This window comes from Pleurodeles waltl, chromosome 3_1, assembly GCF_031143425.1.
Source record: "Pleurodeles waltl isolate 20211129_DDA chromosome 3_1, aPleWal1.hap1.20221129, whole genome shotgun sequence".
NCBI lineage: Eukaryota > Metazoa > Chordata > Amphibia > Caudata > Salamandridae > Pleurodeles > Pleurodeles waltl.
The window spans coordinates 1835837874-1835858974 of record NC_090440.1 but is presented as its reverse complement, the minus strand read 5'-3'; the positions used below and the strand labels follow the sequence as shown (position 1 = coordinate 1835858974).

The 21101-nt window shown below is 45.3% G+C and overlaps 1 protein-coding gene across 1 annotated transcript in view; it reads left to right on the top strand.

The window, feature by feature from the left end:
• Positions 1-21101, top strand: part of ANKAR (ankyrin and armadillo repeat containing) — a 723226-nt gene that overhangs the window by 548799 nt on the left and 153326 nt on the right. Inside the window, exons 19-21 of the mRNA XM_069225913.1 lie at positions 3852-3958; positions 5350-5472; positions 11099-11257. Of these exons, the coding sequence (XP_069082014.1) occupies positions 3852-3958; positions 5350-5472; positions 11099-11257 (389 nt within the window). The remainder of the gene's footprint in view (positions 1-3851; positions 3959-5349; positions 5473-11098; positions 11258-21101) is intronic.

Genomic DNA, 21101 nt, shown 5'->3' with positions numbered 1-21101 from the left:
AAATCAACGCAAAGCCCCTTGCAGCCTGGAAAGAAAGGACGCATCGTCGGTGCTGCGTTCGAAAATCTGACAGACACCCTATAGCCCATATTTATACATTTTTAGCGCCGCATTTGCATCATTTTTTTACGCAAAAGCGGCGCAAACTTGCAAAATACAATTGTATTTTGTAAGTTTGCGCCGTTTTTTCGTCAAAAAGCGGCGCAAATTCGGCGCTAAAAAAGTATAAATATGGGCCTATGTTTTTTCACGCTTCTCCTCCTCTGTGGTCTCCGTGCATGATCATTTTGACAGAAACTAGGTACTTTGTGCAAACAAGAGACAACTGTTGATTTTTTAGATCTAAGACTCTTTTTAATCTTGCAAAAGTGATACTTCAACTTGTGCTTATTTAGGCACTCATTACGACTTCGGCGGTCTTTTGAAAAGACCGCCGAAGCCGCAGGCTCCAATATACCGCCAGTGCTGGCGGTATGTTTGGCACCACATTATGACATTTCTGCTGGGCCAGCAGACGGAAACAGTGTTTCCACCCGCTGGCCCAGCGGAAAAGTCACCACAACATTGAAGCCGGCGGTAATGGAGCCGGCGGGAATGTTGAGGAGCGTGTGGTGCAGCAGCACCCATCGCGCACTCCACTGCCCGTAATTTGGGCAGTGAAATGCGAGGTGTGGCTGTGCATGGGGGCCAGGGCCCCCGTGTCCTATACCGCCAGCTGTTCCCTGGCAGTGTTTACCGCCATGGACAGGCTGGGAGATGGGGACTCATAATCCCCAGGGCAGCACTGCTTGCAGTGCTGCCCTGGCCGATTATAACCGCTGGGACCACCAGGCTGCAGCTGGCGGCAGCCTGCCGGTATTGGCGGTATTGCTGTCACTGGACTGCCACGGTCATAATGTGGCAGTAAGTACTGCCAGCCTGTTGGCGATACTACCCCCACAATATCGCCTCCCACGGGGTCAAAATGACCCCTATAATCTTTATCGTTTTGACCATAATTTAACTGGACAAATATCATATATTTTTCTAAACCTGTGTGGTGTACTTTTGTGGAGTTCGCACTGTTATTGCATGATTTACTGCACAAATACTTTACACATTGCCTTCTACGTTAAGCCTGACTGCTCAGTACCAAGCTACCCTGGGGTGAACACAGGATAATTTGGATTGTGTGTGATTTACCCTGACTAGGATTGTGGTCCCTATTTGGACAAAGGTGTATACCTCTGCCAACTAGAGACCCCAGTTCTAACACTGGGGATATCCAGACTGGTGCAGGCACTGAATCATGCATATGAATCTATGAAAGATACCTGGAGAATTGGAATTATAGGCAAGTTTACATTTCCATCCAACAGGAATCTAGATGAGGTAAAACAGAGCAAAAACAGGAACAAAAAGGTATTAGCATTGGTGATAAACAAAAGTTTGGAAACTAAAGTGTTATGACACATCAGTCTCAAAGCAAAACCTCCTTGTACATAGCCCAGGCAGGAAATGACATCAAACAAAAAGGGTAAGCTTTTGGATTGGGAATTTCAGACAACAAACACTGGAAAGGCAACCATTATGGATTATATTGAATTTAAGGCTAGCCAGTCATTCATAAGGAATGTTGGTTTCCAGACTCAAAATAGGAATCCTGTGTTTGCTTTTCATGCTTTTGTATTTTGCTCGTTTCCCTGTCAAACTGGCACTCCACATAGTCCATGAAACGTCCATTGGCCAGTTGTGGAGATGCCAACATTGACAGAGTGGTACTTGACAAATGCTAGACCATTTGCTAAGTGAAGCCCAGAGTTGGGCTGCCTCCTCTGGCAGCTTCTGTGCTGATATAACACTAGGTTCAGTTTTGGAGATAGTTAGAAAAGTCAAACCACATGAATAACTAGTAAGAATTAGGATGAAAAAAAGTACTAGTTACCATGAATTGTTATTATATATAATGCAAATGTACATTTCATTGGTATTTGCTTTTTCTATTCTTTAAGGAACCAGCCTGTCTGTGACCTTAATTTGTCACCTACAGTTGATCTCCCTACGGCAGATAATTGGTTTTATTTATATCTCATCCTCTCCATAGAGTGGTGTCACACTCCCGCTAGTCAAAAAAGACTTCCCTAAACAAAACCAGCTGACACCCATCTGATGAACAAAGTCCTTGACACTTCTCTGCTTATAACCGCAGATTCTCACAAACCCCAGGTGAAGATAGCAGATATGCTTTTAAATGGTGAGATTCTGCTTTGGTCCCTAAGGCACTCAACAAAATTGACCATTGGAGCAGTTAGGAGAGAGATAAGTCGTTGCAGCATGACCAGTAGTAATGGGACGTTGGACTGTAGGTCTGAAAAGAATGTCTAAAGTCCATGGTGTACTGGCCAGGAACAACCTTCAGTTGAAGTTTATGAACTTCTGGAAAACCAGAGAAAAAAGTTAGAACTTTTGGAAAAGTTAGGAACTGTTCACACTGGAGGATCAATAAAGACACAACCTGTGGCCACGATTTCATGTTTTTTTTCCTAAGGTTCAAGGCTCCAACCTAGCAGCAGAAACTAAGTATCCAACATGCTAAAGCTACAGATTCCAACTTTATGCCCTCTGATAGAATTGAACCTCCAGAAAAGTTTCAGTGTGGTGCATTTTGCAGTGAGGTTTGAGTCTCCAGTGGGATTTAACATTAATATATTCACCCTGTGGAATCATTGCTCAGCAAAGTGTCAGCACTTTTCGACTTCGTTGGATTTGGATTTTCAAAATAAATGGTATGCTCAAGAATAAAACTTGACCAGGACAAATCTTTAACCCTTGCCCGACTTCTCTTTTGCACCAGTCTGCCTCAAAGGATGTTTGAGGCATGGTCCTCAATCAAACGTGGCCTGTATGTGCCAGCCACCTCCACCCAATCTTGCTTTATTGTTGGGCGGTCATCGAGGATGCATTTCACATGGTCAATCAATCAATTTTTTTTCCTTATGGTTTTGTATAGACACATCTTAAATTGCTTGTAACTACTAATCCCTGTATCTTATTTTAATCATTTTGTTGTCTTTTGAATCACTGAAAATTACTCTTTTCAATTAATCTTGTTTTGGAATTTTAACTTTGTGATTTCTTAACTGTAATATATTCAACTGTAATGATATTAGTGTAATTAAGCGTTGGTGTTGCTCTTCGTGTGCCATTTGCAATTTTCTTTGAAAAAGGCCTTTAATGTTTGAACTAACAACAACTGGCAGGCCTAGGCTGCCTCGCAGAACCCTATTTACAGGCTGGGGCTAGATTATTTTGACTTTGTTGGAGCCTTGTAACAGCTCATAACAAGGTTGAGGCCACTCTCCCCATAGTTTAAGAATCTGGTGTCCTACAATAATCATTTTCCAATAGGAAGTTCAACGGCCCTATGCCCACCTTATGAACTGTAAATAGTGATTGATTAGAGGTATGTGTTGTCTCCTTATCTCTTTCCTAAGTGAATATTATATAAGGCTTAATTTACATATTATCCCATTTGAATTTGCAATTTTCAACCCCTTTGTGGGGATTTAAGCTAAAACTAATGTTTGGAAGTGATTATGATAGAATCGTTGTTAGATGAAACCTACAGATTTAAAAGTAATGTAACTGTCTAACATAAAAAGCCTAGATAAACATTGGGTCCCAAAATACGGTTTATACTTCGTTTTACTAGGTCATTCTATTTGTTCTCTAGAATTTACTGTCAGCAATGTGAAGTCACTCATACACATTTAACTGTTCTATTTTGGAACGTGGAGAAAGTCGCTGTCTGTTATGTGTTTCCCTCAAAATAACTGCCTAAAACAAACTATCCAACCTCTTTTCCCTTACAGGTGTGGCCCATCAGCACAATCCAGTCAGTCAAGAACAAATAACAGAAGAACAAGCCATGGCAGCACTTGTCCATCTGCTAAAAACACACCCTTCTCTTCATATAAAGGTAGCACAGGGTTTAATATGATGTAGTAATAAAAAAGTCTAATATTATTACCTCCCTGTACCCAAGTCTCCCCTGTAACCATGTATCCCTGTGTTTGTGTCAACCCATTCCTATCTCCTATTTTTCCCGTCTCCTAGTGCCTTTTGTTTTTCCTTTATGTACTCCTGTGTTCCCCCATGTCTCTTCAGTTTCTACCATGTCTGTGTTTCCACATATCTGGGGCAATATCTTTCGGTCTTGTGACCCCCACTGTTTTTGCATTCACTTGTTCAAGATGCTTGAGATTCAATGCTATCTCGGTGTCTTCCTGTGCTTTTCTGTTACCATTATCTTTCTGTAACCCATTACGTATTCCTCTTCCTATAGATCTTCAGTGTCCTGCTATCTCTACCAGTGTTTTTTCATGTCTCCCTGGTAACTGACCGTATTTATACTTTTTTGCGCCGCATTTGCGTCGTTTTTTGACGCAAAAACGGCGCAAACTTGCAAAATACCATTGTATTTTGTAGGTTTGCGCCGTTTTGCGTCAAAAAGCGGCGCAAATGTGGCGCTAAAAAAAGTATAAATACGGGCCTGAGTGTCTCTCCACCCTTGTTTCCTAGTGTCTGCATCCTCCTGTATGACATATTTCAGTCTGCATGTCTCCACAGCATCTTCCCTGGTCTGTTTCCTTTTATGTCTTCCAGTATCCATTCTTCTTAATGTTTTCCACTGTCTCCTTGTCTCTCTCTCCATGTCCATTTCTCCTTAGTGGCATTTTTCCGAGTTGGTGCTTCTCCCATGTCCATGTCTCTCAGTGTAAATGTCTACCCGTGTCCCTCCATAACCATGTCTCCCTGTTTCTCACCATGGTCTTTGTATCTTCCTCACACCTTATGATGTCTCTCTAGTACCCCACAATATCTCCTTAGCACTTTCCTCCGTTTTCCTAGTTTCGTCCAGTGTCTCAATAGGTGCATTCTGTGTCCCAGATATATTTGTTTGTTTACCCAGTGTATCCTTTTGCCCCCGGTGTTGTTTTCTCTTAGTATCTGTGTTTCCTCGCTACTTATGTTGACCAGCTCCCAACCACTTGTCTTTGACTTGCCAATTTATTCCCATGTACATGTTTTTCAGTATCTATGCTTTTCTGTGTCTCCATTTATTTGCTTGTTCCCTGGTGTTTTCTCATTTCTGTGTCATGCTAGTGTATCACAATGTCTGTCTTCTCATGTTACCGATTGGGTTTTCGAAATTATGCCTCCAGTGTACTTCTTTGTCTCACCAGTTATATTGTGAAACCTATCTTGTGAGACAACATTCACGTGATACAAGTTCTGCTTGTGTCTCCAATCCGTTTTTGAGCCCACTAACTCTTACCTAAAAAATGCAATCATTTGTTTTATATGTAGGTCGAAGCGGCATGCACATTGGCTTGTATTGTGTTAAGGAACACTCATCTACAGAACCATTTACAAGAGAAGGAGGGATTTAAGTACTCTGATATCCTCGAACTTCTTCATGCGCCTGACAAGGTACTGCTTTTATTTAAACTGCAACAGTATTTCACTATTTTGATTAGTACATTTCATGTATTATTAGGGGTTGTATACCCAATGCTGGTTCAGGTGTTTATTCATCGTATAGAAGTAATCCATTAGTACTCACACAGACGGTTTAATGCTGATGTACCATCAAAAGTGTTAAGAGAAGTATCACAGGTGTTGACGAAAGTATTATGGCACACAAACCAGCTCTTCCTTTTCAGAAGGCAATATGTTGGACCCTTTCTAGTGGCTTACATTACAGAGCATGTTAGAGTGTTGTAGGCGTCAATGAAAGAAATATTGGAACCAGTCCAAACTGTGAAGAAGTATTTCATATTATGACCTAGTGGTAATGGCATAACATCTAGATACTGGCAGGAAACAAAGAAAAGGTTTATCAAAGCAACAATATCCATATTTGCTAGCATGACTTTTCAAACCTAATTCCCCGATTTGCTAATACATAATTCTAATTGCAGGTTCCTCACCTTAGAATGCTCCCTAGGTGCTGTACTGTATATAGAAACATTCCTTCAGCAATGCTTCCATGCACTGCTTGGTGGCGCACTGCGGATCTGCATTGGCTCTGTACTGCCGCTGCGCCGTACTGCATGCAGATGTCAATTCCTTTCTTTCTGCGCCTTCTGACAGATCAGTAGATCTGTTTCCAAACTTGTTCGTTTTTTTATGCCTCCTGTGTCGTAGGGAACAATAAGCTTGGCCAAAACAACAGGTTTTAATCCATGCCACGACTGCATGAGACAGAAGTCAGTCACAGACCTACACAAGGTGTATCTTGGGTGTCTGGGCTTGGGCCACGACTTGAAGACATGCAATAATGAGCCCTCATCCACCCAAAAGAAATCTGGCACCGAACCCAAGAAGAAGTCCTTGGGACCCATTACAGGTTGTTTACAGATGCCAGTACAGACTTGAAATCCACATCTGAGACCCGAGCTGGCCACTTCCACATCAATGCTGGAAGAGTATCTGGTACTGATACCAATGTCGGTCACCAAACCGATCTCATTCTACAAAATCATAAAAATGCAATTAGTCGTCATGCACCCTGTTTCTGACCGGTGAACTTGCCATGTCGTACATGTCAGCAGAGGCTCCATATTCAGTTGGATCATACTCTGGCCCTATAACAGAACAAGGGACACCCCAGGATGTGGATGATGGTGATAGGGGTTGGCTTTCTTCCCCCTCACTACACAGATGATGTCTTCTGCTTAAATGTGCAAGATGCCAGTGGGCTTAACACCTCTCCTGAGGTAGGGCTTCAATGCCCTTCTGGGCCACCAAGAAAAGTAAGTGCCTCATTTGATGTGTTGGTATAGAGGGCAACCAAGGTACAGGATTTACAGCTGCCTTCAGAAGAGACCAAAATGAATATTCTGACAGAGAATTTGCAGCCTGGCAAAGATACTTCTGAGGCCTTTCTCCCTTTTAATGAGCCCCTCACTGATACCTTCATGGCCACGTGGTCAAAGCTCTGTTCCTGCCCATTTGTAAATAGGCAGGAGTCAGGTGTCACAGACTGGCACCTGGCACCCAGATTTTCTTACCAAGCATCCTACTCCAAAGAGCCTTGTTGAACAGGCCTCAGGTAGTAAAGTGAATGCCAACTCATTCCCAACCAATCCTCCAGATAGAGAATCCAAGAGGATTGAGCAAAAGAGTTCTTCCTAATTTCGGTCAGTAAGTGCAGTTTGTTGGACTGGATTGGTATACACATGGTGTGTGGCACATAGCCAGTGAGATCTTTCTGGCAGTCCCGGAAGCCCTTAGGACCTTCTTGGCCCAGTCATTTCATGATGGACAGGACGTGGCCACATATGTTATCCGCATAGGTCTGGATACTACAGATTGCCTGGGGAGGGGAGTCTCTACTAGTGTTGTACTTCGCTGACACATGGATGTTTTTCACATGGTTTTCTGGCGATGCACATGCCTCCCTCATGGATCTGCCCTTCGATGAGTCACACCTTTTCAGTGAGAAGTCAGACTCTGCATTGGAGTGGCTTAAGGAAAGTAGAGCTACTGCATGTTCTTTGGGTCTGTTGACACCTGCCAAGCATCTGCCACATTAATCCAAAAGGATTAGAGACTATTGCAGAAGGCTGGCATGTAGGCATAGACAATCTTCCCCTAGAGTACAGCAGTCCCCCCGTCCTTTTGAGGCCATAGATGTGGATTTGGCATGAGCCAGGGGGGGTCATCACTCCTTACATTTCTCCTCCCCAGCTGCATCAGCTGCCAAACCACTTTAGTTTGCCCTTTGTGGTGCATGCCCTTCCAATGGGGAGCAGAATCTATTATTTCCACCGGTCAACATGGCTGTGCCCTGTTTTTTGCCCTGCCAAATATTTCTCCCTACATCACAGCAAATTTAAGACAAGCACCTGTCCATTCTACTGCAGTAGGTGTGAGTGTTACTCTCCAAGTGTGCTATGGAGATATTACTGGACTTGGAAACAGAAGAGGGTTGTTGCCCTCACTATATTTCTGCTCCAAAGAAGGACGAGGGTCGCAGCCCTTGGCCTTCGACCTCTAAATGCCTTCCTGCGGAACAGCAAATTTAAAATATGTACACGTGGCCACATATGTTATCCGGTGATCTGGTTTACCCTGGACCAGGGTAACTGAATGATGTCCCTTGACCTCCAAGAGGCATATGTTATGTATCTGTCCTGCTGGGCCAGAGATTTTACATGTGGTTCAAGGTGGCCAGGAGCATTTCAGTCTGCTCTGCTCTCCTTCAGCCTTGCCAGCACCCCTTGGTTGTTCACGAAAGTGATAGAGGTGGTCATTCCCCGCCTCTGGAGATCAGGGACACCGGCATTCCCCTACCTGAAAGTCTGGCTGTTGAAGGACTAAACACAATAATTCATAGAGCATCTCTAGGTGACGGCAAACCCCTTGACATTGCTGGGGTTCACTATCACTATGACCCAAAGTTGCACTTGACTCCTTCTTAGAGGCTTCTGTTCATTGAAGGTATCCTGAACACAATTCAGGCCCTTCCTTCCACTGCAATGAGTCGAGATATTTGGGATATGATCCTGATGTTTAAGCCTCAGTCCAGGATGACAGTGAGAACATCTCTAAGGCATGTTGGCCACTTAGCGTTCTGCATCACCAACTACAATAGGTGGCACATTAAGGCTCAGCAATGGAATCTGAAGTTCCACTTGGCCTACATCAAGGAAATCTAACATGTCATCCAGATCTCAAAGGAGACAACTCTCAGTCTGCGGTAATGACTACTCAAACACTGTTGACCAAGTGGCAGGCCCCTTTTCCTTCCCCACCCAGATCTGATGGTGGTCACAGACAAATCCCTGCTGGTCCGGGAGGTCACATGGGAGAGGTGGATATCAGAAAACTCTGGTCTCTGACAAAAGCTGTGCTCCACACTAATCTGTTGGAGCTGTGGGCCATTCCTCTGGATCTGAATACGTACCTGAGATCCATCAGTAGGAGAATGGTGCAGGCTCTCAAAGACAACACCACTGCCATGTGGTATTGCAACAAGCATGACTGAGTGAGGGACTGAGCACTGTTCTAGGAGGCTTTGCACCTCTTGGGTTGGTTGGAACATCAGGGCATTTGCCAGATCGCACAACACCTGCAAGGTTCCCTGAATATCAGAGCGGACTGGCTGAGCAGACAGTGTCTGGTAGATCACGAGTGGCATCTACATCCCAAGATGGCACTGGGCATCTTTCAAAAGGGAGAGAATCCTGGCTAGATTTATTTACCACTGTTGAACACGCACTGTCAAAAGTTTTGAGCATTAGTGTTTTGGCAACAACTCTCATTAGGAGATGAATTCCGACTGGAACAGAGCACCAAACTCCTGTACAACCTTCTGCACTGCTTCTTCATCCTGCATTCTGAAAAAGAACAGAAACAACCAGGTCCTAGTCAAAATGGGCCAGAAATGTGTGGTACCTGGAACTTCTGGGCCTGAGCTTCAGCCCTATGATCAGGCTACTACTTCATAAGGATCTTCTGTCACATCAGTTGGGCAAGGTCCTTCACCAGAATTTACATCCAGATGCATCGAGACTGAGCGGTGGCAATTGGCTGCATTTGATCTTCCAACTAAAGTGGTGGATGTCATCCTTGCTAAGCGGCACTCTTCCACCAAATCCATTTATGGTAGACACAGGGACAGAGTTGTGTCCTGGGGTTGAAGTTCTTAGTCTGATCCCTTACAAGCAAAGTTTTCAGATGCCCTTTTATTTGTTTTATCCTTGGCCCAGCAAGGCCTTGCTGTGGGTATCATCACAGGTTATTTGTCTGTCCTTTCAGCCTTTCTGCGTTTATGGACCAGCTGTCCTTTTTTAAATCATCTGCTGTGATGAGATTTTCTAAAGGTTGGACACATACATTCTTTCCCTAGCTGGTTGTGATGCCTGAGTGGTACCTTCACTTGGTCTTGACATTTCTCATGTGTATGCCCTTCAAGTCGATGAACAGCTGCCCAAAAAATTTTTTGATTTACTCTTGTAGTACTCCTGGCAGTTAAATAGTAAGTACTAGTACTACAAGAGTAAGTCACAAAGGGCCAAAGTCACAAAAGTAATTTACAGTAAGAGTTTGTGAATACCAAAATGTAGTAAATCTAGGCAAAAGTGTAAACTTAATTAAAGGTGCAAGTCACCTTTGTGAATAAATCTTTTCATGGGTTCCAAGCCAGTGTTTCATAATTAAAAAACTGATACTAGTAAAAAAGAAAATGCTATTGTTACCAATTGTTAAGCCAAATTTGCACACCCAAATTTGTGAATCCGGGCCACTAAGTATAACAGTTCATAAATTGGCGCCAAAATGCCTTTTGCTCCTTCTACAAAACTAGCAAATACAGTGAATGTTGTATAATAAATTGTGACTCAGGGCCCGATTTAGATTTCGGCAGACGGCTTACTACATAACAACGAGACGGATATGCCCCGCTGAAATATAAATCCCACTGTTTCCTAAGGGACTTATATTTCGGCGGACTGGACATTAGACACCGTTGTGAGGGAGTAACCCGTCTGCCGAAATCTAATTCAGGCCACGAGCTTCTACCAGGCGAGGGGCAGCCCGGCCTTGCCTTGGATTTAGAGGTTCGGACTTTGATCCGTCTTGTTCGTAATGGTGAGGTGCTTTAAGTGACCTGTGTAGGATGTGAGGCAAGAGGATACATCCCAAAATACCCGATACATGCGAGACATACGGGAGACTCCTGACTTTTTAAGCCAAAAATGTCTTAACGTTTAGCTGTCTTCCCGCCTCAAATTGTCCCTGCTTCAAGATATGTCAATGGGGAAAATACATTCTGCAAATCTGTTTTCAAAATCTCGCACTTTCTGAATGGAAAATGTTGGCATGTATGCAGGAGTGGCTATATTTGTCTGCCTTCCAAACTGAAATGTGTAGGTTGTTATTCGTAGGAGGATACAGTACGACGCTCTGTGTTCCAAGTGAGTTAAGTGATGTCACAGTTGGTCGTCTCTCATTAATGCTTGTGAGGCTTGTTGAATTTGGCATGTTTTTCATTTTTTAAAGTACATTTTGAAAAAAAACATTGATTACGCATATTTCTTTATCTTTTTAGAACATTCGCTTACGAGCAGGTTACGCTTTAGCGCTCTTTGCATTCAACAACACGCTGCAGCAATTCCTGCTTTCAGAGACAGGAGGGATTTCAATGTCGATCTTTGAACCTTTTCTGAATTCACCAGTTGAAACAGATAGAGCAGCAGCAGCGTTCCAGGTAATGGTTCCTTTCAAGTAGGTCTGGTTTCAGAAACTGTAAATGTTATATTGTTCATATTCAGAATGATGATGACGTGGAAACTCACACGATCACTGAGATTGTCGCAGGATACTTGCAAGGATTTTAGAGCTAAAACATAGGGTCAAATGCAGAAAATGTCAGCAAGCCAAATGACATCTGGGGATGGTGGAGGCACAAGACAGCATTATACGAACACAGCCATACTGTCAGCTCGAGAGATTCTAGGCACTCCAAACTAAGCCCCAGATTGACTACCACTTTGACCTGGTGTAGGAAGCTGGCTCCTGTATATACTATCTCAAAGTGAGATAGTGTGCACAGAGTCCAGAGGTTCCCCAAGAGGCTTGACAGAGGCAATAATAGATAATACTAATGCTCTATTTGTGGTAGTGTGGTCGAGCAGTTAGGCTTATCAGAGGGTAGTGTTAAGCATTTGTTGTACACACACAGGCAATAAATGAGAACACACACACAATGACTTAACTCCAGGCCAATAGGATTTTATATAGAAAAATTGTATTTTCTTAATTTATTTTAGAATCACAAGAGGCAAATTGCAGGTAAGTACATTAAATGTAAGGTACTTTGCATAGGTATATATAGGACTTTGAATCAAAACAGTTATGTACACAGTTTGGCATAAAATGGCAATAAGCTATTTTCAAAGTGGACACTGCAAACTTCAACAGTTCCTGGGGGAGGTAAGTACAAGTTGATTAGTACTGTAAGTAAAGCCCTTACAAGTTCAGTCTCTGGGGCATAGGCAGCCCACAGTTGGGGGTTCAAGTCAACCCCAAAAACCCAGCACCAGCAACACAGGGCTGGTCAGGTGCAGAGGTCAAAGAGGGGCCCAAATAACATAGGCGCCTATGGAGACAGGGGGTGCCCCAGTTCTAGTGTGCTAGCACGTAAGTACCTTCATCCTCAGGGAGCAGACCAGGAGGGTTTTGTAGAGCACTGGGGGGCCCCAAGTAAGCACACAAAATACACCCTTAGCGGCACAGGGGAGGCCGGGTGCAGTGGGCAAACAAGGCGTCTTGTTTGTGATAGAAATCAATGGAGGGACCCGGGGGTCACTCAGACTTTGCAGGCAGGGCACAGGGGGGCTTCTCTGGCATCTACCGACTGGGCAAGGGTGAGGGCCGCCTGCTGGTCAATGCTGCACCAGTGGTTGGTTCTTCAAGGGGGCTGCGGGTGCAGTGCTTCTTCCAAGCTTTGGGTTTCTTTTCACTGGGCAGTTGCGGTCAGGGGGGTCCTCGGAATTCTCTCTGTAGGCGTCGCCGTGGGGGTGCAGAGAGGTTGGCTCAGGGTGGACACGTCGTCGGAGTCGCCTGATGGTCCTCTCTGCGGCGTTAGTTTCTCTGGACACGGGCCAGGGGCGTCGGGTGCAGAGTGGTGGGGACTCACACTTCTGGAGTGAGGTGGGAGTCCCTTTAAAGATGGTTTCTTCTTGCTTGTTTAGACAGGGCCGCTGTCCACAGGAGTTTCTTGGTCCTTTGTTGTTGCAGGGCAGTCATCTGAGTCGGCATACGTTGCTGGGCCCGCAGGATGCGTCACTGTTGCAGGTTCTTTGAATCAGGAGACAGGCCGATAGGGCTGGGGCCAATGCAGTTGTCATCTTCCTTCTTCTCCGTGGGGTTTTCAGGTCAGCAGTCCTTCTTCTTTGTAGGTTGTCAGGAATTTGATTTCCTGGGTTCAGGGTCGCCCCTAGATACTAATTTTAGGGGGTGTTAAGGCTGGAGGGCAGTAGCCAATGGCTATTGTCCCTGAGGGTGGCTACACCCTCCTTGTGCCTCCTCTCTTTGGGGATGGGGTACATCCCTATTCGTTTTTGGGCTAAATCCTCCAAACCAAGATGGAGGATTTTCTAAGGAGGGAGTCACTTCAGCTCTGGTCACCTTAGGGGTGGACCTGGCTGAGGGGGTGACTCCTCCTTGTTTTTCTCATTATCTCCCCGGACATGCGGTTAAAAGTGGGGGCTATGTCCGGGGGGCAGGCATCTCCACTAGCTGGAGTGCCCTGGGGTGTTGTAACACCAGGCTTGAGCCTTTGAGGCTCACTGCCAGGTGTTACAGTTCCTGCAGGGGGGAGGTGTGAAGCACCTCCACCCAGGACAGGCTGTGTTCCTGGTCACAGAGTGCACAAAGGCACTCACCCTATGTGGCCAGAAACTAGTCTGGAAGTGGCAGGCTGGCAGAGACCGGTCAGCCTAGCACTAGCAGCTGGGCTGGCATGCAGGGGGGATCTCTAAGGGGCCTGGTTAGCAGGGTCCCAGCACACTTTAAATGAAAGCTGGCATCAACAGAAGGCAAAATGTTAGAGAGTAACCATGGCATTTCCCTACGCCCTCAACAACCCCCCCCCCAAACGAAAGCAGATGAGACTAACCTAAGTGGAAGAACCTGGAAAGACCATCTGCATTGGCATGGGCAGTTCCAGGTCTGTGTTCCACTACAAAGTACATTCCCTGTAGGGATATGGACCACCTCAAGAGTTTAGGGTTCTCTCCTTTCATCTGCATTAGCCATCTGAGAGGTCTGTGGTCAGTCTGAACAACAAAGTGAGTACCAAACAGGTATGGTCTCAACGTTTTCAGTGACCAAACCCCAGCAAAGGCCTCCCTCTCAATGGCACTCCAACGATGCTCCCTGGGGAGTAACCTCCTGCTAATAAAAGCAACAGGCTTGTCAAGGCCATCATCATTGGTTTGGGATAGGGCTTCTCCTATCTCATGTTCAGAGGCATCTGTCTGCACAATGAATTGCTTAGAATAATCTGGAGCTTTCAAAACTGGTGCTGAGCACATAGCTTCTTTTAGGGTATCAAAGGCCGTTTGACAGTCTAAGGTCCAGTTAACCTTCTTGGGCATCTTCTTGGAGGGGAGTTCTGTGAGGGGAGTCACTATGGATCCATATCCCTTCACAAACCTCCTGTAGTATCCAGTTAAGCCAAGGAATGCCCTGACATGAGTCTGGGTTTTTGGAGCTTCCCAGTCCAGAATTGTCTGGATCTTGGGTTGTAATGGCTGCACTTGGCCTCCAGCTACAAGGTATCCCAAGTAAACCACTGTACCCTGCCCTATCTGACATTTGGATGTCTTGATAGAGAGGCCTGCTGCTTGCAAGGCCTGCAAACCCTTCTTCAGGTGGACCAGGTGATCCTGTCAGTTGGAGCTAAAGACAGCAATACCATCTAGATGTGCTGCACTAAAGGACTCCAAGCCAGTAAGGACTTGATTCACCAATGTTTGAAAACTGGCGGGGGCATTCTCTAAGCCAAAGGGCACAGTAAACTGATAATGCCCATCAGGTGTTGAGAATGCTCTTTTCTCTTTTGCTCCAGGAGCCATTTTAATTTACCAGTACCCTGCTGTCAAGTCAAAGATACTTAGGAATTTGGCTGCACCTAATTTATCAATCAGTTCATCTGCTCATTGTATGGGGGGAGCATCTGTCTTGGTGACAGAGTTGAGCCCTCTGTAGTCCACACAAAACCTCATCTCTCTCTTTCCATCCTTGGTGTGAGGTTTGGGGACCAAGACCACTGGGCTAGCCCAGGGACTGTCAGAGTGCTCTATCACTCCCAACTCCAGCATCTTGTGGACTTCCACTTTGATCCTTTCCTTGACTTGGTAAGACTGTCTGAATATTTTGTTTTTGACAGGTAAACTATCTCCTGTGTCCACATCATGGGTACACAGATGTGCCTGACCAAGGGTCAAAGAAAAGAGCTCAGCAAACTGCTGTAGGACTTGCCTGCAGTCAGCTTGCTGTTGGGCAGAGAGGGTGTCTGAATAGACGACTCCATCTACTGATCCATCCTTGGGGTCAGTTGAGAGGAGGTCAGGAAGAGGTTCACTCTCTGCTTCCTGATCCTCATCAGTAACCTTCAACATGGTTATGTCTGCCCTGTCATTGTAGAGTTTAAGGCGGTTAACATGGATCACCCTCTTGGGAGTCCTGCTACTGCCCAGGTCCACTAGGTAAGTGACCTGACTCTTCTTTTCTAGCACTGGGTAAGGGCCACTCCATCTGTCCTGGAGTGCCTTGGGAGCCAAAGTCTCCAGAACCCAGACATCTGCTCTGGTTGGAATTCAACAATTACAGCCTTTTGGTCATACCACAACTTCTGGAGTTGTTGGCTGGCCTCAAGGTTTTTGCTTGCCTTTTCCATGTGCTCTGCCATCCTTGAGCGGCGGCCAAGCACATAGTCCACCACATCTTGTTTAGTGTCAGGGAGACCAGATCCTCGGGGCCTGCGCACGTTCCCAACATGTCCACCACCAGACAGCTCCAAAGCTCCAATAGACATACCACAGAGCCTGAGAGAGTCCAAGTGGGGAAAAAGGGGATTAGGTAGGGAACAGCTGGGAACGAGACCTGTAGGAAGCAAGAGGTTAAACAACATAATGTCAAGATATAATCACATTAACTTTCAATAGACTATGGTTCTAAGAGTTCTTATACTGTAATCAGGGATAACATAAGAAATGACTATAACTAGACCTCAAGAACTCTAGGTACCTGGAAAAATCAAGAATGGGTTAATACAATGTTTCATATGAGCTTTTCAGGAAATATCACATACTGTCTAGAATACTAGAACCTTCTTCAATAATGTTTCAGAATAAACATTGCATTTTTACATGAGGACAAAGGCTATCTGAACATTCCCTGGAAACAACAGGAACTGTACTAGGAACTGAATATGCACAAAGAATGTTGTGCTATGAATTAGGAGTTTCAAAGAAATCCAAAAGCTCAGGATAAATGTGTGCACCTCAACAAACACGGCACACCAAAGTTTCCAATGTCATGAAATGATCGCGCACACTGCCGAGCTAAAAGCCAAGAGTTTTATGTCAGGGTTGAATTGTGCACACTGTTGCTGATTCAAACAAGAATATGCGAATGCCATGAAAGGATCGCGCACACTGTTGCCGATCTGAATGCCAAGGTTTACATGTTAGAAATGAATTGCGTACTCTGCCGAATCGAACAAGAATATGCAAATGCCATGAAATGATCGCGCACACTGTTGCCAAACTGAATGCCAAGGTTTACGTGTTAGAAATTAATCACGCACTCTGCTGATTCGAACAAGAATATGCAAATGCCATGAAATGATCGCGCACCCAGGTGCTGATCTGAATGCCAAGGTTTACATGTTAGAAATGAATCACGCATTCTGCCGATTCAAACAAGAATATGCAAATGCCATGAAATCACACTCATGCACACAGAGTGTTTCACAACTAGGCCCAAAACTCGAATGTCTTTGAGAACGGGGGTCGGGGGCCCAGCCCTACCTACACCTTACCGCCCTGCTCAAGGATCACCAATATAATGAGGGCAGGCCTGGAATATCAAGGTAGGCCTCTGGGACAGGAGCTCAGGAAGTTGCTGCGGCTCTGCACCGGGACCTCTGAATAGTGAGCACGTGGAGCTGGGCTGGCTCCCTTATATAGAGTCAAGCCCAGCCCACAAACCACATCCAGTCATGCTGCAGGGAAAGCTTCTAGAAGGTCCTAGAAAGGGACCACACCTTAATACACTGAGTAAGCCTGCAGCGATACCTTGCAAATAAACAGTTATTGCAAACATCATTAATAGTGTTTTTCAAGGTTAAACTCTGCATTGCAAAAGGTTAACATACTGCATATAAACACAATGCATGAATTATGCTCTTGCATAAAGACTGGGTTTTTGCATTTTTGTCGCCCGTAGAGCGCGCACTGTCCTGATGTTGACATTTAGGCTTATGGAGAGGTCCCTCCCAGCCTTCCTTTACAAGTGCCAGTGGTCTCCTTGCAGGATGGTCAAATAGAAGCTTAAAGGGGGAAAACCCTACTTCCTTCTGTGGCACCTCTCTGTAGGAGAAAAGCAGGCATGGCAAGAGGACATCCCATCTCCTTTTGAGTTTTTCAGGGATCCCCAGGAGCATGCCCTTCAATGTATTGTTAAATCTTTCCACAAGACCATTGGTTTGTGGATGATAAGGTGTAGTGAACATATAAGTCGCCCCACACTCATTCCATGTGTGTTTAAGGTAAGCTGACATGAAGTTTGTACCTCTGTCAGAAACCACCTCCTTAGGGAAACCTACTCTGGTAAAGATACCAGGGGCAGTATTTGACCTAAGGGGAATTGCTTCAGGGTACCTAGTAGCACGATCCACTACTACCAGTATGTACTGGTTCCCTGAGGCTGTGGGAGGTTCAAGTGGACCCGCAATGTCCACACCAACCCTTTCAAAGGGGACCCCCACCACTGGAAGTGGAATGAGGGGGGCCTTTGGGTGGCCACCTGTCTTGCAACTCGCTTGACAGGTGACAGAGGAGCTGCAAAACTCCCTTACCTTTTGGGACATATTGGGCCAATAGAAATGGTTAACTAATTCTTTCCAAAGTCATGATTTGTCCCAAATGCCCAGTTAGGCGAATGTCATGGGCTAAGGTGAGGATGAACTCTCTAAACTCCTGAGGCACTACCACTCTCCTAGTGGTACCAGGTTTGGGATCTCTTGCCTCAGTGTAAAGGAGTCCATCCTCCCAATAGATCCTGTGGGATCCACCGACATTTCCTTTTTCTTGCTCAGCTGCTTGCTGTCTTAGGCCTTCAAGAGTGGGACAAGTCTTTTGTCCCTAGCAAAGCTGTTCCCTTGAGGGTCCCCCTGGGCCCAGGAGCTCTACCTGGTAAGGCTCCAGCTTCGTGGACTCAGTTCCCTCAGGGGATAGGACATCTTCCTGGGAATATATTCCCTCAGGGGATAGGACATCTTCCTGGGAAGAGAGGTCCTGTTTCTTTTGCTGTATAGAGGCTGATCCCCCAGTCCTCTTACCTTTTCTCTTGGAAGGATGGGCCATTATTCCAGGCCCCAACACTTCTTTTTTACCCTGTGCTCTGCTCTGTGCTCTTAACACACACCAGTTCAGGGACATCCAGCATGGGTCTTGAGCTCTACCGAAGCCCATGCTGAGGACTCCAGATCATTCCCTAGCAAACACTCTAGAATTGCAGAAGAGACCACTACCTGTTTCGGGCCAATTACCCCTCCCCATTCTAAAGTCACCATTGCCATGGGATGGACTTTAGTTTCATTGTCCGCATTGGTGACTGGATATGTATGTGCAGCCAGATACTGTCCTGGGGAAACCAGTTGTTCTGTCACCATGGTGACACTGGCACCTAAATCCCTCAGAGTTTCCACCTTGTTCCCATTTATCAAGAGCTGATGCCTGTATTTTTGCATGTTAGGCGGCCAGGCAGCTAGTGTGGCTAGATCCACCCCACCCTCAGAGACTAAAGTAGCTTCAGTGTGAACCCTGATTTGCTTCAGGCACACTGTTGATCCCACCTGGAAACTGGTTATTCTAGTGCTAACTGGAGTAGTAGTTGTGGGACTTTTCTTGGGACACGCCTTGTCTCCAGTTTGTTGTCCATGCTGTCTACAGTTGTGATGCCAGGCCTTCTTGGGATCAAAGTTTTTACCCTTGTACCCATTTGTGGACTGCGAAGAGGCTTGAAAAGACTCTTTACTTTTGTCCTTGGATGTCTCTCCAACCTTCCCCTGAGGAGGCTTTGTGACCCCTTTCTCTTGGTCACCCCCTGTGGAAGTCTTGGTCACCCTTGTCTTGACCCAGTGGTGTGCCTTCTTTCCCAATTCTTGGGGAGAAATTGGACCTAGGTCTACCAGATGTTGATGCAACTTATCATTGACGCAATTACTTAACAGATGTTCTTTCATAAATAAATTATACAGCCCATCATAGTCACTTACTCCACTGCCAGCTATCCAACCATCTAGTGTTTTGACTGAGAAGTCAACAAAAGCAACCCAGGACAGGCTGGAGGTTTTGTGAGCCCCCCTGAACCTAATTCTATACTCCTCAGTTGAGAATCCAAAGCCCTCAATCAGGGTAGCCTTCATGAGGTCATAGGACTCTGCATCCTTACCAGAGAGTGAGAGGAGTCTACCCCTACACTTACCAGTTAACATTTCCCACATGAGAGCTCCCCAGTGATTTCTGCTTACTTTGCTGGTTGCACAAGCTCTCTCAAAAGCTGTGAACCATTTGGTAATATCACCAACTTCTTCATATTTAGTAACAATCCCTTTGGGGATTTTTGGGATGTCAGTATTCTCTCTGACCCCATTTAAATTGCTGCCACCATTTATGGGTGCTAAACCCATTTTTTTTCTTTCCCTTTCTATAGCTAGGAGCTGTTTCTCCAAAGCTAATCTTTTGGCCATCCTCGCTAAAAGGATGTCCTTTTAATTGAGGCTGTCCTCAATGTGAACAGAGGGGCTGGACTCCCCTGTGGGAGAACCAGAATCTCTGACTCTGATTTATGGAGACAGGGTTCTTGGAGCCCTGGTCTCCCTAACTAGGACAGGAGGGGGAGTTCTTCCTCCTGTTCACTAATTTCTTCCCCATCTGAGGGGAGGTCTTCCACCTCAGTGCGGTGGTGCCTGGTGTATTCTGCCAAGAGCTCCTGGAGATTGACCTTGGTAGAATTGGAACCAGTTCTAATTTTTCTTAGCTTACAGAGAGTCCTTCACTCTGCCATCCCTAGATGGAGGTAAGGGGTGAGGTTCAGTTCCATCACCATCTCATCTGTGCTAGTCATTATGTCTCTAAAAGTTAGGATTACTTTTTAAGAAACAAGAAAACTACTTTTAGTACTTAAATCCTAACTTTTACAAAACTTTTAAACTTAAAAAGAAATGCTAACATGGACTTACACAACGCCCTAGCAGGACTTTTAAAATTTTTGAAAAATAGTCAAAATTCAAAAATCTATTTTTTTAATGACAATTTTGGAATTTAGTTGTGTGATCAGGTATTGGCTGAGTAGTCCAGCAAATGTAAAGTCTTAGACCCCACCGCTGATCCACCAATGTAGGAAGCTGGCTCTGTATATACTATCTCAAAGTGAGATAGTGTGCACACAGTCAAGAGGTTCCTCAAGAGGCTTGACAGAGGCAATAATAGATAATACTAATGCTCTACTTGTGGTAGTGTGGTCGAGCAGTTAGGCTTATCACAGGGTAGTGTTAAGCATTTGTTGTACACACACAGGCAATAAATGAGAACACACACACAATGATTTAACTCCAGGCCAATAGGTTTTTATATAGAAAAATATTATTTTCTTAATTTATTTTAGAACCACAAGAGTCAAATTGCAGTTAAGTACATTAAATGTAAGGTATTTTGCATAGGTATGTATAGGACTTTGAATCAAAACAGTAATGTACACAGTTTGGTATAAAATGGCAATAAGCTATTTTAAAAGTGGACACTGCAAAATTCAACAGTTCCTGGAGGAGGTAAGTACAAGTTGATTAGTAAGGTAAGTAAAGCACTTACAAGTTCAGTCTCCAGGGCATAGGCAGCCCACCTTTGGGGGTTCAAGTCAACCCCAAACACCCTGCACCAGCAACACAGGGCCGGTCAGGTGCAGAGGTCAAAGAGGGGCCCAAATAACATAGGCGCCTATGGAGACAGGGGGTGCTCCAGTTCCAGTCTGCTAACAGGTAAGTACCTGCGTCCTTAGGGAGCATTGGGGGGGTCCCAAGTAGGCACACAAAATATACCCTAATCGGTATAGGGGCGGCTAGGTGCAGTGGGCAAACAAGGCGTCAAGGTTTGTGATCGAAATTAATAAAGGGACCCAGGGGTCTCTCAAACGTTGCATGCAGGGCACAGACGGGCTTCTCGGGCCAGCCACTGACTGGGCAAGGGTGAGGGCCGCCTGCTGGTCACTGCTGCACCAGTGGTTGGTTTTTCACGGGCCTGGGGGCTGCGGGTGCAGTG